The 19,174-nt window shown below is 38.7% G+C and overlaps 1 protein-coding gene across 1 annotated transcript in view; it reads left to right on the top strand.

Moving 5' to 3' along the window:
* Positions 1 to 19,174, top strand: part of Farsb (phenylalanyl-tRNA synthetase, beta subunit) — a 60,763-nt gene that overhangs the window by 24,225 nt on the left and 17,364 nt on the right. The window contains exons 12-16 of the mRNA XM_005395494.2: positions 205 to 412; positions 866 to 946; positions 2,613 to 2,705; positions 6,745 to 6,862; positions 18,157 to 18,312. Coding sequence (XP_005395551.1) covers positions 205 to 412; positions 866 to 946; positions 2,613 to 2,705; positions 6,745 to 6,862; positions 18,157 to 18,312 — 656 coding nt within the window. The remainder of the gene's footprint in view (positions 1 to 204; positions 413 to 865; positions 947 to 2,612; positions 2,706 to 6,744; positions 6,863 to 18,156; positions 18,313 to 19,174) is intronic.

The following is a 19,174-nucleotide window of genomic DNA, read 5'->3' on the forward strand; positions in this document are numbered from 1 at the left end:
AGTCTGTTTAATTTTTTTCTGAATGACTGCTTAAGGTGGGTTTTGATATCCTTTAGAAGTAAAGAAATGATAGCTCTTCAGCTCAGATACCTGGTATCTAGTGGAACTTAGAGAGGTGGCTGTAGAGGCATATTTTAAAACAACACGCAGACATGTTTTTCACATAGTCCGGCAATGTGTGTGATTTATACATTCTTCTTTCAGAGAGACTCCGGAAAATCTTGCCAAGCTTCTGACCAGGATGTATTTAAAGTCAGAAGTCATAGGTGATGGGAATCAGATTGAGGTGGAGATCCCTCCCACCAGAGCTGACATCATCCATGCATGTGATATCATCGAAGATGCAGCGATTGCTTATGGATATAACAACATTCAGATGACTCTCCCGAAAACATACACCATAGCTAGTCAGGTAAGATTGCACCTTAAAAGCACTCCTTGTTGTTAAAACGTGATTACTGAATGCCAGGAAGGCTTCGAGAGAAACAGAGCATAGGAACTGAGCAGTATTTGGATATGCTTTGCTATGGGAAGCATTTGCTATGGAGAGGATACAAAACAGATGCCTGGATCGTGAGAGTAAGCAGAAAGCCTGTGATGACTGGGTCTCTGAAGGAAGACAGGTGTTGAGTGTGGAGGCTTTGTTGAATGTCTTACTGGGAGATTAATCTTATCAATTTGGGCCCAAAGGCGGAGCGCAGCCTTTGTGCGGGAGAGGTGGGGGTGTGCGCGTGAATAGTAGGGATGGCGGTGTTACGAAGAAGTTGGGGAGGGGAGGGTGGTTTCTTTTAATGAGAAATACTGTATAAATCTCTCTTTACAAGTACAGATTTTATTGAAGTGAAGTAAACTTTTTTTTTTCTAGTTTCCTCTTAATAAGCTCACGGAGCTTCTCAGACATGACCTGGCAGCTGCTGGGTTCACAGAAGCGCTCACCTTTGCGCTGGTATGTCTCGGAACGTAATCTTTCTATTCAACTGATTGTTTATATTGAGTATCTGAGTTATTTGTATTGTGGTTTCTTATATGAGTTTATAAAATCTGAGAGACTGCTAAAATTTCCAGGTTCCAGAAGTATAGCTGTTACTTGAGATTGTCCAGTGTCTGGGAAAGAAATGTTTAAGCATTTCTTTTTATAGTTGCAGAAGAAAATAAAGGCCTAGAAAAACGTCTTCCGTGCCAGATGACAAAGTTTTGTGTAGTTGCCTGGAAGTGTGAAGGGTTTGCAATGAGTTTCCTAACCAGATTTATTAAGTTAGAATATTTGGTCTTAATTTGAGGCTACTCGAGGGCAGCCCGCTAGATGCCGCCCTAGTTAAGGTCTTGTGGGCTGTTCCACATTAAACTTAGTTCTTTGTCTTTGAACATGTTCACAAACATTTGCTTTGAGTTGAAAAGCTGACATAAAAGGCCCAAATCAGGAAATGAATTTTATTACAAAATCAGAAGGAAATCTCCCTCCCCCACCAGACTGACCATTCGAAAGACTCAAATGTGTATGTAATTTGTAGGGCTTCTCCCTCTTGCTGAGTATTTTGTGGCGCCTACAGTGTAGTTCTTGAATATTCAAATAAGTTTCAATTTAATGACCTATGAGAGTTGTAGGAAAGTACCCCCACCCAGTCAGTCCCAGCCCTGAAATCCTCAATCTTTTAGAGCGTTTAAGGGACTGTCTAGATTTTGTACTGTCGGCTTTGATTGTTCTAGTCCTTCAGTCATTCATTCTGCTTGTGCAGTCAGAGCTGGCAGGAAGTGTCCTTGTGCTGTGCTTGGACTTAGATTTTTGTCCAAGAAAGCATGCCAAGAGTCACTAGAGCAGACATTAGCATAAAATGAACTCTTTCTCCCATTTCATTATGCTACACTCTTCTTTTCCTTTTAGGTGATATATAGGCCCACTAGTCCTTGAAGGCCACTTTGTAGACCTCTCCTTTTGCATAAAAATAGGCATTTTCTCTTTCTGTTTTATGGGTGCTTAGCAGTTCATTATTAGGAATTTCAAGTTTGTGCGTGGGACATTGAATGATACAGTTAGAAAGATCATTGGGCAGTGTTCGGGCCACTTGAATTCACTTGGTCCTACCACTCTGCCACAGGTCAGTGTAGATTTACCAAGAATTACATGGGTAATCAAAACAAAAAGCCATGGGACTACCAAGGAGAGAGAGAATTTCTGACTTTTTATGGAAGGGAAGTCATTTAAGCAGGGACTGTAGGAATGACCGCTTTGTAGGGCTGGGAAGGCATTTTAGGTAAAGGCAGGCGAAAATGTAAGGTTTATGGATCAGGTAGCGAATCAGGAGATTAGACTGGAAAGGTGATGGGAAGCTAGCCCAGAAAAGACCTGGCTGTAAATTGTACCATTATTTCCACATGAAAAATTTACTTCAACCCCACATCATGGCTGGAATTCATAATAAGAACTATTAATGCTAAATTATACCTTCTATGTTCTTAAAATTAATGAATTATTATTAAAAGTAATAAGTTTGTCAGCTTATTGTTACCAGTTTATATAGAATATACATTGCTGTGAACCATTGCTGGCCTCAGATACTTTTAAATTTAGTCATTGCTTTTCCATATTGATGTGTTTCCTATGTGCTTCTTAGTGCTCAAGAGAAGATATTGCTGATAAACTTGGTTTGGCTATTTCTGCAACAAATGCCGTCCACATAAGCAACCCTAAAACAGCTGAATTTCAGGTAAGAATTTTCAGTAGGTGAGATTTAGAGTAAAAACCAAGAGTTGATATGTGAATTAGGAAAACTCCTCAGTTATTGTACATTTCAGATGATATACAATAGCTTTTTTAAATCTCTCCTTGGGCAAGTCTATAGTTGGTTTTTATATGCTTTGCTTATAAAAATTCTTAAAACTTTTTTTAAATAGCACTGGGGATTGAACCCAGGGCTTGCACATGCTGGACAGTTGTTCCATCACTGAGCTATACCTTTTGAATTCTTAAAACTTTAAAATAATCTTTTCCTCTTGTATGGTGGCGCATACCTGTCATCCCAGCACACTTGGGAGGCTGAAGGAAGAGAATCCCTGCAAGTTCAAGGCCAGCCTAGGCTACATAGTAAGTTCAAGGCCAGTCTGAATTATGTAGTTAGATTCCCCCAAAAAACCAAAGAATTTCTTTTTAACTTTGAGACTAGATCTCACATGCTTCATTCTGTTTATTCAAATCTCTTTCCTGAGCTTTCTATTTCATAATTGATTTTCTACATACTCTTGTCAGATTTCATTTCTTTTCCATTCATTTATAATAAATCAGGGGCCAGCAGTATAGCTCAGTGGGGCCGTGGATATAGCTCAGTGGCATGGTGCCTGCCTGGCAAGCACAAGATCCTGAGTTCAATTCCCAGTTCCAAAAAAAAAGTTATCATATAATAAATCAACCAAAGCTGATCCTAGTACCTTCATAAGTCATGCACTCTGAAGTTAGCGATCGCAGACGTCTCGACTGCGCTGCCGCGTCTTTCGTTGTAGCTGGCTAAGCTTATTGGCAGTTTGTGTAGAAGTTAGGAATGTTTAAATGAGGGTGATTCTACTTTAGATACAACATTAGTAGTTAATATTGAATGATTTGTGTTACAGATTGGGATATTAATAATAAAAAGAAGACATTTCAAGATTATAAATCTTTGCTTTATTACTTTAAATAGTCCCATCTCGTTTATTACAAACTCTCATTCTAATTCATTCATGTCTAATTCTATATGTTTTTAAAACAGGCTTTAGAGAAAGTTGTGTCTTAGAACCAGAAGGATCTTTTAGGAAGTTATCTGGATTTTCTGGTTTGAAATAGTGTTTTTGGACCTTGGTTTTCACTTACATGAAAGTAGGTGGCTGGATTAATTTTTAAAAATGTAAAATTTCTAAAATTGTTTAAATCTGAATGTTGAAATTCTAAATTTTTCCTATAGGTGATCTGTGATACACTAGAGCCAGACTAATGTTTGCATAGTGATTTTTTCAGTAAGTCTTAATGGATTTTTGTTTGCTAATTCCAGATGTACCCGACTCCAGTGGTACTTGTCAAGTATGATAGATTTCTTTGGGTGTGGTCACTGTTAAGTTCTTCAGAGTTTACATCCTGTTGTATCTATTTTACATAAGTAGAAGGAAAACAAACCAGAGATGCATTAAATGTCACTGTGAATAACTAGGCTTAAGATACTTAAGAATCAATATTTCTGCGTAAAATACATTAGAAATAAGAGAATACTTGTCTTTTTATAGATTCTGTATTTTACTTTGGCTTTGCCAATAGATATATCCTGCCCTGCTGCCAGGTTTTGTGTATGAATAAAGTAAATGTAAAGTTATTCATGGACTTGTAACTTATTCTTGCATAATTCCTAACTTTGGAGTCTGCTTGCTGGTAGAAGACATGTCAAAGAATGGAAATGATAATAAAAATATTAATAAAGTATATAAAATTTTATAATTATTACGAATGAAATTGTAGATGATTACTTCACATTCCAATAACTAACAGTAATATAATTATAACCTTCAAATGTCCAGTCACTTCTGTTTTGCCACTTGTACTTCTTTTTGAGTTTGAGTTAGGATTCCAATGAGTCCTTTTGCAGAGCTGGTTGCAATGCTTCCTGTGTCTCTTAATCTGTAGGTTGTTCACCAGTCTGTTCCTCTCTGTCTTTCTCTCTCTCTGTCTCTGTCACTGTCTCTTACTGTTTCTCCCCTTCTCCCTTTCTTTTAGTTTGTTGAAGAAACCGAATCATTTGTCCTGTAGGATTCCCACTTCTAGAATTGCGCTGAATATAGTCCAGTGGTTTTCTGTGTTTTTTCAATAAGCTAGTAGTTAGCTCTAGAAACTTCAGCAGATTCAGGTTTAATTTTTGTGTTAATGTAATTTTTTAAGTCAGCGAATAGGCTTGATGTATAAAGTAAGATAAAAATATTTTAGGAAGTTATCTTTAAATCTGCTTTGCTTACACTGGTATTTTAAGAAGTTAAACTTCTCTTTGCCTTTTAATCCCCTTATCTGCTGAGGATTTGTTCTGAGACCCCTCAGTGGATGCCTAAAGCCAAATTCTATATATTTTTCTTGTTCATGAGTACCTATGATAAAGTTTAAGTTATAAATTAGATGCAGTAACAGATTAACTATGATTAATAAAAAAGGAATAATTATAGCAATACACTATAGTATAATAAAGTTTACATTAATGTATTCTAAAATACTTTGCTGTGCTAGTAACTGCATCATACTTTATTTTCTTTCTTTCCTATGTGAAGAACTTGCACTTTTTCACGTTGCGGAAGTGCTTTCTGACTTCTCTTTGACATCTGAATTGCCGTGGTCATTATTTTGTACTTTGGCGCCAGTGAAACTAAGATGGGGAGACTTCTGTAGTTTCTGTGAATGGTTTGGGCATTTGCTGTCTAGTTGGGAAAGTGCGCAATATTTACAAAAGCACCAAGCTGAAAGCCAGCAGCTTGCTGGTTGAGTGATAAGAAAGGTGCTCTTTTTTCCTTCAACACAAAACCCCCAAGTCCTTTCCAAGGCTTGCTGTTAGCTTGTGCGGGGTCTCGGGGGAGTGGCCGTTTCAGCTGGAGTGGTCAGGACAGTCCTCCATAGGGAAGGACTTTTGAGCCAAGATATAGAGGGAGTGAGAGCGCCGCGCTGGAATCTGGAGGAAGGTTGCACGAGCTGGAGGAAGAGCAAGTGCAGAGGCACGGAGATGGAAACCAGGACTGCAACCAGGGCTAAGCCAGGAGTGGCAGGGTGTGAGGTTAAAGAAGGAGCCAAAGCCAGCTCATACAGGGGCCCCAAGTAGCTCATGTGTTTGATTCAGACTTTGACGGAAACTGGGAGTGTGAGCAGGGAAGTTGCATGATCTGCTTTAGGGGTGAAGAACTCTGGAGAGTAGTCCGTGTAAGATGGCAGGAACAAAAGCAGAGAATCCAGCCCCCTCCTACACGGGGGGCAAAAGCTAGTAGTGCTTGGAGTCTCACTGCAGAATATGGCAACAGTGTCATGCCACTGCTCAGAAAACCCCTTTATTATATGCTTGGTTGGAAGCTAATACATGCAGCTTAAAGTGAGAAACATTTCTTCGACCAAAGCAGTGAATTTTTTAAAGGACTACGACATGCATTTTTTATGACTAGTAAGAGTGAAATGACAGTACACATTTTCCTATTTGCTTTAGTAAACAAACAGCTGAGATCTGTAGGCACAGCGTTCTCATAGCAGCTGTGTGATTTTTTTTTAATGCATGCATATTTTTGTTGTTTTCTTTATTATACTGATATTTTAATTGCATTTACATTTTCCCTGGTATTGATTTTTAAAAATAAGATTAGTTTGTATTTGATTCATTTAAATGTTTGCATTTCTTGTAATCTACTTCATTTATTTTGTGAAATGAAGCAAGAACTGAAAGTTTGCATGTTTGAAACTTTAAAATACACCTTTAATTTTAAAAATGATGATAAAATAACTAATCCTTAAGAGCAATCATACTTAAATATATTTGTTTCTCAGTTATTTTAAATCAAAGTTATTTTTATTTTTAAAGTTGAAATCAAGAATACTTTCAATTTTTTTTAGTGACATGAAATTGAAAATTAAATAATTTGGATATTTTAGGCATTATATTTTCCAGAAATGCCTTCCTTTGAAGCAACGGAGTCTTCTTGCTTTGTCTTTAACAAAGTGTGTTTGGTTCCTCTTTAGTGACTGCAATTCCACGTGTTTTCCTGTAGGTGGCACGCACTACCCTTCTTCCTGGCCTCCTGAAGACCATAGCTGCCAATCGGAAGATGCCCCTTCCTTTGAAACTGTTTGAAATCTCTGACATTGTAATAAAGGATTCCAGCAAAGGTAAGAATGGGTCACCTTTGATGTGCATAGCTGAAGCATTATTTTATTATGACAATTTAACTTCTGTAGAAAACTAGAGAAAATAGTACAATTGGCCCTATGAATCTAGCACTTGGCTTCAACCATTATGAGCACATAGCCAACTTTCTTTTGTCCATATCCTACCAACCTCTCTGTCTTATTTTAATGTGAATCCTAGACAGCGTATCATTTCATAAGCAAATACTTCAGTTAATAGCCCTAATATATAAGCTCTACCACCTTTTTGTTTTGTATTGTTTTTAGATAACACCATTATCACACCTTAACGAATATCCTAGTGTTTAAAATTTCCCACTGTCATACATATATTTTTATTTTGATTTTTATACATATATTTTTATTTTGATTTGTTTGCGTCAGAATCCTAGCACTGTCCAGATCCTGTGTTTAGATGGTCTGGCTCATTTCTTTGAATGGAAAGCACATACAAACCTCAACTTGACAAGCACCATGAATCGGGGAATCATTGGTAGACGTGATGCTTAGCATTGGAGAGGCCCTGGGTTCAATCCCTAGTACCACCAAGAGAAAAAAATGGAGGAAAAAAAAGCAAAAAGTAAAGGAATGAATGAGGGAGGGAAGGAGACAATGGAACATTTCTCTGTTTTTCTTACGTCATGTGGTTTTACGTGTATTACTTTAACGTACTTGCTGTCTTGTCATTCTGCTTTAGCAGTGATTGCCTGGCATCATTTGTGTACCAGTCATTGTGAACGTGCCTTTTTGTTTTTGTCCCTTTTGAGTATGGTTTGGACTTGTTCACACAGAAAGGTTCTTGGCCCAACACTTGGAGTGCAGCGATTATTTAATAAATGTATTATAAACTGTGCATCTAAAGCCAATTGCCAAAGGCATTGGAGTCCATGTTTCCAGACTCTCACACAGGTCCAGCGGCTTCAGGTTTTGTGTGCAGAGGTCCCTGGGTGAACAGTGCCTCAACTCACTGCCCTACTGGCAGCGTTTCTTGGTTCTCTGATTTTTACACATCAAATCCTGGTAGTGTTTATGCAGATTTTCTTATTCCAGACCCTAAAAAATTCAGAGTGTATTCTTTTGAAGCAGCAGAGACCTTTTCCTCAGTTTCTTCTGAAGAGGATCGTGGGCATCATTCTTCCTCCCCACCGCCCACCCACCCTGGTAGTGGGGTTTGAACCCAGGCACTTTGTACTGAGCTACCTCCCAGCCTTTTATTTTTTTTTTTAATTTTGAGACAAATTCTCACTGTGTTGTCCAGGCTTGGCAACAAGGGCAGTCATTCAGAGTGACACTCCATGTGGTCTCCAACACAGTCCCATTTAATGATTTGGAACATTCAGGCCAAAACCTAGTGATTTTCCCCCGTGAAGTATTGAACTTGGAGCAGGGGCCGGAATTTAGAAAATTCTACCGTCTAGGTAGAATAATAAAATGATAATAAAATGAATTTGTAGAGTCTACTAGTTCATTTTATTGTCCATCTAAGTAGAATTTTCTTTAGTTGGTAAATCTGTAGTAGACATTAGAAATCCGTTACAGTGCCAGCTGTACATAGTTTTGAGGGATCTTATGACTAGGGTAGAAAACTGAGAGTTTGTTACAGTTCAGTTGCTGCAAAGTACTTTACCTTACTGTAGTACTGGGTAGTGGTGCCTGTCCTGCTTTCCTTTTAGTCTCTGTGCTGGGAAGGCCTAGGCATACACTAGACTCTGCATTTTGTTTGGAGAGAACTTCCTTATTGACTTTTATCTTAAACAGTACAGTATTTTTAATACCACCCATTTTTTAATAAATCACCTAGGTGATTATGCAAAAAATCCAGTCTGTGTACTTTTTAGCTAAAAGATTTGCATCTCTGTTGTACTTCTATTTCATCAGAGAAAATAGTTCTTGTCTGTGTGGCAGATTTCTTTTATACCTGTTTTAGTTAAAATTTTTCTACTCTATTTCCTCATTGGTTTATTTCCATCTGATTCTACTTTTGTTAATTGCCTTGCACTGGTTTATTTTTTCTTTAATATTTTCTATCATATCAGTAAGATTTGAAAAATGAAAGGAGGTAAATTGCTTGGTAAGTCTGCCATATTGAAAACATAGGTTTGCTTTGATTTATTTAGAGTATGTTTTCTGTTTAGGTGGGCCTGGCTTTTATTTCATAACAGAAGAAGCTTTTCTGATGGAATATTCTAAATACGTATGCATGGATTCCCTGCTTGTTATCTGATGTAGATAGAGGACTCTCTTGGAGAGGCAGGGAGGTTCCATGGACTCTATAGCCACAGTGCTGGGGTTTCAGTGATGATTGTCTCACCAGCTGCTTATGTATGGGCAGTTTATTTAATCTCCCTGTGACTCTGTTTCTTTATCTGTGCAATGGGGATAATGATACCACTTTATTAGATTTGTTGAAGGGATAAAGTGAAATTGCATTTTGGAAAGTTCAGGCCACATAGTAAGAAATATTTAGTGTTTCTATTTATTATTAGGGTATGAGCGATTCTGAATGCCAGTTACCTAGCATCATGGTCTGAGGTGGTGATGGTGAAACTTTTAGATCTTTCAGTGATAACAGCCTACTGTGCCATGCGTGCCAGAGTTTCACCACCACTGGTCTGTGGCAATCTTCTACTAGAACGACTTGAAAGTCTCAGCTGCCATTAAAGGGTTAATGTCACCTTGGTGAGGCAGTAGGTATAGATTTTTTGTGCTAACCTTTGACTTGACCAGTTTTTCTTCAGTTGCACTCAAAGCATGCTAATGTGGGAATTTGCATACATTAAGACTGTTCTCAGAATAATTTTCACCCATACCTTCAGTTAATTGGCATGTGTGTTTTTACTATCTCCCAAACCAGTAATGATTTCTCTGTTGGATTTACATTAGCCTTCTCTTCCTACATGATAGAACCTTTTGAAGAAAAGTACCTATTCTAAACCATCAAAAGTTAAATGACAGAATAATTTTCCTGTTCATATGAAAATTTCCCCAAATTTTCACTAGTGTGAACAGACCCTGAACTGCAGACTCAGAGGGAGAGGAGATGTGGTGATCTCATTCAGCATACTGTTAGAAAAGTATCTTTGAGTTCCTTTTCTGGGTTAGGAATTGCTTTAGGATCTACAAGAAAGCATTGCCAGTCTTGGCAGAGACATTTGAGAGCAAACTGACAGATCGTGCCGAAAGAGAATGTGCAAAGTGCCCTAGGAGTGCAGAAAGAGCAGTGATAACTACCGCTGACTATTTTGTAATACTGAGAAAAACCCAGCGCTCCTGGCCTCATGGCCATTTCAGGTTGGCAAGCAAAACACGAAATCCTTCCTGGATTTCAGTGTGCCTCCCACAAATTCTGTCTGACCTGCATTTCTCCAAGAGTAGATGGAAGACTGCTGTCGCTTTTTCTCATGCTCCATGTAATCGGCTGTGTCTTACTGTGACATGAACTCTTGGCTGACCATCTGTGTGGAGTGAGACTGCTGGGATGCCAGTTGACCGAGTCAGGCACACTTTGTAGGCCTTAAAACGTCATTCCAAATGAGACACTTCTACATTCTTTGAGGTAGAGCCAGTTACTCCATTTATTAAGTCTCAAGATCCTAAGTTGCTGCAACATTTAAAAAAAATTAGTCCTGACTGGAAGGACTAAGCTAATTTATCCCTTTCGTTGGGCAGAGTGGCGTGTGTTTTTGGAGTGAGAAGTTGAACGCAGACTGCTGTGGGGTAAATTTTTCAGCTCCTCCGCGGGGAAGTAGCAGGAGCGCTGAAGGCTCTCTGTCGGCTGCTGTGTGAGATACGGGTTGGTTTCAGTTGTGTTCTTGCTGTTCCATATCAAGAGTAAACGAGAAAGGAAATAGTGAAAAACTGCAGGGGAGCAGATGACTGATCATGAATTGCTAACCTTTTTGCCTAGAAGAACAAATACTTTGCACAGCAGTCACTGAACCTGTCAGTGTGCTTAGAATCTCACTGAAACGGAAGAGAATGCCCATCACTAGGTTGAGAGCGTCTGGATTTAAAAGGAGCAAGAGCTTAAGAAAATTAACTTGGATTTGTAAGATGTATAGAAAGATTAAATTGGCAGGATACAGTCATCTGACTGACAGTGTGACGTTTGTCTGGGGAGAACCTTCACAATCAAACCGCCACTCACTTTGCCTTCAATCACAGCGTTAAAAAAAGATAATAGGAAGATAGGTGTTTTGAAAAAGAGAAGGGGACGTGGGGAGGGGTGTAGAGAAAAGAATTAAGAAGTGTTAGGTGCGTGCACTAACTCTGCACAAAGAATGTGACTATCATGTACTGCAAACATGTACCAATAAAAAAAGGCTAAACTTTTTTTGGGTTTTAGCAAATATTACAATAGATGGAATAGCTTAAAGGCTCTTGACCATTCAGAGGACCCTAGTTAACCTCACTTTCTTCACAAAGTGTGCTTATTCTACGTTTACACTTCTTGCTGAGACCATTCCTACATTCTCCAGAGCATTTTAGCAATCCAGGTTTAGGCCGCATTTGCCTTACCCCTCCCCCAGTCACTGTTGAAATAGATTCTAAAATTTCACATTCTCCCTGAGGGTTTTGTACATGAGAGAACGATTTCCTTCTTAGCATGCCCGCCATGGGTGCAGAAACCCAGAATATTTAAGACTTTAATTGAAATATATACTTAAGATTCTTTTTACTTTGTCCCTTGACCACCTTGGCTGCCGTAGAACATAAGTAACTCTTTCTTGATTAGTTTTGCTTTTCCAATTTGCTGTTGGTTTGTACCATATATGTATGTCAGTGCTTATCTGTCTTGCATTGCAAACTATTAAAATGTAGGAACATGAGCAAGACCCTGAGTTCAATCCCCAGCAGCACAAAAATAAATAAGTAAATAGATCAGGTTTTTATAGTTTATAACTATGTTTGATAAGACACTTCATTATGGGCTTGTGAAATACCTCCATTCTGAGAAATTGTCCATTAATTTTGGAGCCTTCAAATAATAGATTATCTAGCATCCACATGTGGAATGTGGTTTTCTGAAGAGGGCTTATGTCATCAGCCTGGATTAATTTAATTTCACTATTTCATATTTTTGGCATGTAGAATTTCCAATTAATAATTCAAAAAACATGGATGTAAGGAGCATTGACATTAACAATTTTTGAAGTAGCATCATTCGCATATGTGATGGCATCTTAACTGTGTAAATATATCATTTTTAATATAGAAAGTTATTTTAGTATGTTTGGTTCCACATAGTTAAGATCTGCTAACGTGAGTATAATGTGCTCTGTCATGCATTGAATACTGTATTTTTTTAATAGATAAAAATCCATTCCAGGTTTATGTTAACTAAATAAAAGCCAACCCACAAGGATATAGCTTTTTCCCTCATGCATCGAGAAGCTCGTACATTTTTCCTCACATTTGTTTCTCAGCTATGCAGCATGATTTAAAAAAGAAGTCTGTACTTTTGTGCCATAATTTAGAAGTGTTTTAAGGGAAATTGTAGGTTTTCTTATGTTTTTAAGATTGAAAATATACTTGTAACGTCTTTAAAAGATTTCATGAACATGTACGCATTTTTACTGTAAGAGTAATGTTACTCTTTTCCTATTTAACACATTCATGATGGGGCTGTAATTTATGTCTCCCTGCCGGGTGCCTATGGACACCAGTGGTTCAAGCCAGTGGGATCATGTTAAAAAACAAGGTGCCCAACTTTTGCAGTCCCATACTTAGTCACCAGATTTTGTCTATACACGTGCAACTGTGTGTTTTACACTTCATAAATATGGCTAGTATTCGTTAGTGTTTTACACAGGTGGGATTATACTTTACCTCTCCTGGTCTGCACCTTGCTTCCCTCTGAGCACTTTCTATGCACTTTGTTTCTTTCTAAAGGCAGTATAATATATCCTCATGTGAAACATGTATTTATTGACTGTTATAACAGATACGCAGAGAGGGTTACCACTTTTTTTCGCTGAAGTATGTCTGTTGCAATGAGTTACGCTTGTGTTCTTTTGCAAATGCATATTTTTAGAGATAGAATTGGTCATTCTGTAAGTACACGCACTGAAATGCTTGGTAACTTACAATTCCCCGTCAGAAAGGGCTGTTTTAAATAGATGTGTGTAGAGGTTCCTGTTTCTGTACATTGGTTAGCACTTTTAAAGAGGTAGCTGCATGAGGGTCTTGGAGCTTTGGTGAGTCGTTTAGGTTGCATTGAAATGCCTTAGGAGATAAGTACATTTTGCAGTATAAGTTACAGTCTTCTGGATGCCAACATTACATAAATTCTTTGCTGAGGTAGACTTACAAGTGAAGGTAAATTTATTTTTATTTTCTGAGCTTGGCCAGCCATTAATTTCAGACTCTCTCATCACCTGATTAGGCTGGAAGCCTTTTTGGTGTCCTGGGAGGCTTTTTCTTCCAGCATCTATGTAGGCTGCGAGGTGAATATACGAGTGGATATGGAAAGGGTCCCTCAGAGATTCTTCCCTTTTCTCATCTGTGCCGTATTCATAGTATCACTAAACCCCACACGTATACTCATAGCTGCGTACTTTGGTAAAAGAGGGTCTTAATGAAGCAGTAGCCTGTTGTACAAATTTGAATGGGATGTAGTAGTCATATGCTAGGAACAGTTCTTTTCTTTTCCGCTTGCTTGCTTGCTTCCTCTCTCTCTCTCTTAAAAATCTTTTGGTGTGCTCTGTTAGGTACAGAACTGTAGCTAGCCACCCTCTTTGGGTGGTTTCGATCAGCTCTCTCCAGGCAGTACTTTGAAGTCTGTGGAATACATGGATAATTTAGGCTGACGTACTTGGCAGGCCCATTGAAAAAGCAGAATTGTTTGATGGCGTGACACAAGAGGTCTGTTAACTGAGTTATAAAGAACTTAGGCATTTCCAACAAACCCTAGCTTTGGCATGAAATTTAAATAGCTCTTATTCTGTGGTATGTAGTCAGTGAACTTCCTGTGATGTAATATGGTCTCTTGGTACAAAATACTAGGAAATAGGAATTTTACTAGACCTAGCAGTTTCTCCAAGGAGGAATGGGTGGAAGTCAGTATGTGGTTATTTTCTCCTTTAATTCAATTTAGCTGTAGTAGAGGGAATATTTTAGCAAGATGTGAGGAAACAAGTCCAGAGGGAGTGGTAGCCCTTGGGAAATGTGGAAAGCCAGCCAGTCATGATGGAGTCGTGAGGGGCACCTAAGTAACGACTTTAATCTAATTGTTATGGTGTGTTTAGTACATAGCCATAAAAGTCTTTCTTTAAAAAAAATATAAAATTAAATCTAAAAATATATGCTTCATTATTATGTATGTGATATATAAACATTTTAAAACTTTTTTTTTTTGTTGTTTGGTCTTTTTGAGACATTCACTATGCAATTCAAGCTGGCCTCAAACTTGCAGTGATCCTCTTGCCTCAGCCTCCTGAGTGCTAGGCTTATAGGCGTGCACCACCATGCCAAACAAAACCTTTCTTAACGTGGAATTTAAACTTTTTGAAGTTTTCTTTATTGTAATTTCATTCAGTTTCCTGAAGTCACTTAATGTATCTTTCAAAAATCTGAAGTTTTTTTGTTTTCTTTTCATTTTTTTGAAACAGGGTCTTGCTATGTAGTCCAGGCTGGCCTTGCCCTCACTTCGTAGCCCAGCTTGGCCTTAGACTCATAGCAATCCTCTTGCCTCAACCTCCCAAGTGCTGGGATTACAGCCATGTGCCGCCACATCTGGCTCTAAAATGCTAAATTTTTGATTCAGATGTCGCTACTCTTATCAGAAAGGTAGGGTTTAACATAATATGAAGATCAGGAAAGAAGTATTCCGAGGCAAAGGTTACCAAAATAAAGCTTCCAATTGATGTTGCTGAACTTTCTGAGCGGTGGCACTACTGTTGGGCGACTCTCTCACGGTCAGAATGGAACTACAAAGTAGTTTCGATACATGCCTGTGTGTTAAAGTGGAACCATGTGACACCAGCAAATGGGTACCACATGGCAGAAATACCCAGAAGCAAGTCAGTAGTATGAAAGGGATAATTTAGTTCTGTTGGATTTCATTTTTTTCTCTTTCGGAGGCGGGAGAGAGAGAGGGTGTGTGAATGTTTGTGTTCCTACAGAATTAGGCTCCTCATTTTAGTTTGTGCATGTGGTCAGCATACTAAGGTTTATGCCTGCCTGATTTTCATATTGATCTTTAGTCGTACACCATTGATTATAGCATTTAGACATCACATTTCTCTATCCTCAGAACGGACAGTGACAGAGAGTGACAGCAGCATGGCTCTCAATCTTTCAACCTCCCTGTCTGTAAACGTTGCCTTAGAATATCGTCTGCTGACCTTGGCATAGTTTAATAGTTGTGTGTTCTTACCACATTTTCCAGGCTTTAGTCATTTACTCAGAAAATAATTATTGAGGGTTTAGTCTGCCCAAGCAGTATACTAACTTTGACCATTACCATCTAAGAATATCTAGATTCAAGTACCTTGAACACAGTGTGCACTAGAAAATGTTACATGGCAAAAACAGTTATTTCTCCAGATGCAGTCAGAGGTTTAACTCAAGAAACTTTCCATAATTACAGCACTATTGGTAGCTAGGAATGTCACTGGTTTTTAAAAGTAATTTATTCCAGTTGCTTCAGTGGAACTCAGAAATATCATGAAAACTTTTGCAAATTAAAGCATCTGTTTATCATATCAAAAACATTTCAAAGGCCAAGTGTGCTAGTGATTCCAGCACTCGGGAGCCTGAGGCAGAAGGATCTCCATGAGTTAGAGGGCAGCCTGGGCTATGTAGTGAGTTCAAGGCCAGCCTGAACTACACAGCCAGACCTGTCTCAAAAAAAAATTTTTTTTTCCAGAATGCACATCTCTGAGTAGGTCGATAGCCTTTTTTACGTTTGCCCTTTATTTGCATTGTTGCCATTTAAATCCTTTACAGTGGGCTTCAGAGTCATACAGCCCAGATCAAATCTTGGTCCTGGGACTTGTTAGCTATGTGACTAATCATGATTAGGTCTCCCCAGCTACTTGATTTTGGAAAAGTCAGTCATTCTGAACTTTTGCTTCTCTATCTGTTTGGTAGGAATAGTAAAACTTAGCTAGCATAGTTGTCTTGAGAACTAAATAAGATGATAGGTTGGTAGATAGTTGCTAAATACCTGGCACATAATAGATTATCAGTTAATGTTAGTTTCCCTTTTACCCCATTTTATGTGCTCACTTTTATATAATAGTACAGAACAATGTATTAAAATACCATGTTTTATTTGGGTGTACAGATAAAAGACACTTTATATTTTATCAAATATGGCTAGTAGCTATTACATATGGTAGTAAGTCTGTGGAAGACTTTTGCTCAATATTTGCTAACATGAAGCATGTATTTTCAGTTAATTCCCTCAGATATCTTTTTCCCTAGTGTGAAAAGCAAAATGTGGCCAACATTCATGCAGGATCTGCGTTAAAATACCAGTCTCCAGAATTTATTACAGCACTACAAAGGGATATACGTATTATAAAGTTAAAAGATACTGTTGACTTTTTAAAAAAATATATTACATACCTTTTGTTTTTTAAAAAAATCGTCATCATGAGATCCAAAAACAGTTCCATCACCTTAAAGAGCTCTCATGTTCCATTTTAGTCACATCCCCCCAACCTAACCCTACAGCCACTGTTGCTCTTTGTTGCTGTGGTTTTGCCTCTCCCATAAGGTCAGATAAATGGGTTCATGCTTTGTAGCCTTTGAGGCTGGCTTCTTTAATTCACCCTAATGCTTTGGAGGGTCATCCAAGTCACCAAGTCTACTGTCTGTTACTTTTTACTGTTAAGTGGTACGGATGTACTGCTTCTTGACCTAGTCATACACCAGGTATCATTGGATTGTTATATATCTTTTTTTAAAATACTGATTTGTTTTAATTTTCAGAGCAGAATAATATATAATAAGCATGAAAAAATTAAGAAATGGGGAAAGGCTGGGAAAACATATCCTTATCCAAACATAACCTCTGTTAACACTTAGATATATTTCTTTTCAGTCTTTTTCTTCTCCACCTGTATATGGAGTCTTTTGACTGATGTCTGGCTATATATGCATGATTGTGCTTCTTTTCTTCATACACTTTCTAAAATTATTGTTGTAGAAAAACATAAATTACCCTGTTACCAAATTTTAAAATTTATAGTATAGACTTACTGTCTACGTGCACATTATTTTATCCCAGATCTCTGTTGTCCTTCATTTTGCTTGGCTGAAACCCATCCCCCATTTGCCCCTTACCCACGTCCCTGGCAACCACCTCTCCACTTTCTGTCCTGCAAGTTGAAGGCTTTAGATAATGGAATCATGCAGTGTTCGTCCCACTATGCCTGGCTCCTCCATTTTCTAGTACAGTTTCATATACTTCCCTATTCTTTTGTATCTTCAATTGTGAAGAATGTATGTGTGTAAGATAGTAAGATAGTGTGTAGTTTCAAAGAGATTGTAAAGCAAGCGCTGCTATAGCCATCACTCATTAAGACGTGCAGTACTGCCAGGATCTTGAGCTTCTTTCATGGTGCCACCTGTCGTAGCACGTTCCCTTCCCTGGAGCCGTCATAGCCTAACTTTGGTCACAGTCATTTCCTTGCTGTGCTTCATAGGTTTCCCACCTACGTGTGTTCTCTAAACAGTATAGTTTAGTTTTGACTGTTTTTGAACTTGGTGACCACTTTTTTCAAATGAAATGTACTCCTGTAAATGTTTGTTCTTGCTTGGTTATGACAAACCTTCATGAACGAGCTTCCCCTCAGTGCCCATAGTATTTGGGTGAGGGGCCGTGCCGTACCTGAAGAGGTTATCCCCCAATTTAACTTTTTAACGTTCAGTAGAAGTAATCCTGTAAGCGTCTTACACATACATCCTTCATTGTGTTTGGAATTATTTCTTTGGGTTGTTCCATGAATGAGGAGTAGGAAGCTTTAAGACTCTGCTAAATATTGCTAAATTGTTTTACAGAGTTTTACCCTCTGTGTTGCGGCAGTGCAGCCTTCCTGTCCCTGAGCCAGCACTGGGGCTCTCCACTCCTCCCTGTTAATTAAACACCTTAGGGAATTTGATGATTGAAAAACTATTTTATCTTGACTTGCATTTCTGAGGTTAAATGCTTCTCTTTGTGTTGAATAATCCACTTTCTTCTTGTTGACTTTGTCCAAGTTTGTGTGGTGTCAGTTTCTTAAGTAGTGATTATTGTGACCTTGTGACCAGTTCTTCTATTTTTCCAGATGTAGGTGCAAAAAACTGTAGGCATCTCTGTGCTGTCTATTACAACAAGAACCCTGGGTTTGAGATCATCCACGGACTGCTGGACAGAATTATGCAGCTGCTCGATGTGCCTCCTGGCGAAGACAAGGGCGGCTACGTGCTCAGAGCCGCAGACGGTAAGCAGATCACCTGAACCCAGAGTTCAGGATGTGTGATGAAGGGTGAAGCAAGTCCTGTACTTCAGGAAGTTAATTTTGCTTTTGATTCAGGGAGTACGGAAAAAAAGAGAGACAACTTTATTTTAATTAATTGTTAGTATTTTCCGGAAAATATCCCTTTCCCCTGCAGCAGTTTAGGGAAGCGCTTTCCAGAACTCTTCCTAGGTGCTCCACAGTGCACTTTTGTTCAGATGAGCAGTGGTAGCCTTCAGTTCTGGCTCCATTATGTGTCACCCACATCATGGTCAGCCCAGGGTCCGCAGTGAGAAGACCTAAAGTGATGGTTTGCACTCAAAAGGTGTCTCCTTAGGGCTAGTGGAAAAAGCCTCCCAGGGTCACTCAAACACCTCACACGTGTTCAGTAAGTCTTACAGTCGGCTGAGCAAGATGGAAACCCTCCTGGATAAAAGCCCACATGTAGTAAAATCTTGGCTGAAGAGTTTATATTCGGCTAAGTAAATGGCTTATACATGGGGTAATCAAAATATATGGTAGGTGCTTAAAAATTATTATAGTGAAAGACATTAATCTTCCCTAGAATACTCCTCCTTCCATTACACATACTTACCCCTCTCTCTTACCACTTTGCAAAGCAGTTTCAAAAGTCCTCTTTTGTAGTGACTTTAATGACATGTGATCAGAAACTCAGTGAGTGCTGCTTCATGCCGTCCACTAGAAAGGCAGGCTTATGGACACATCACACAGCACTTGGGAGGCTGAGGCAGGAGGATCGTTGCAAGTTCAAGACCAGCCTGGGCTACAAAGTGAGCTCAAGGCCAGCCTGACCTGCATAGTGAGACCCTGTCTCAAAAAGACAAAA

This window comes from Chinchilla lanigera, unplaced genomic scaffold (assembly GCF_000276665.1).
Source record: "Chinchilla lanigera isolate Chin_1 unplaced genomic scaffold, ChiLan1.0 scaffold00052, whole genome shotgun sequence".
NCBI lineage: Eukaryota > Metazoa > Chordata > Mammalia > Rodentia > Chinchillidae > Chinchilla > Chinchilla lanigera.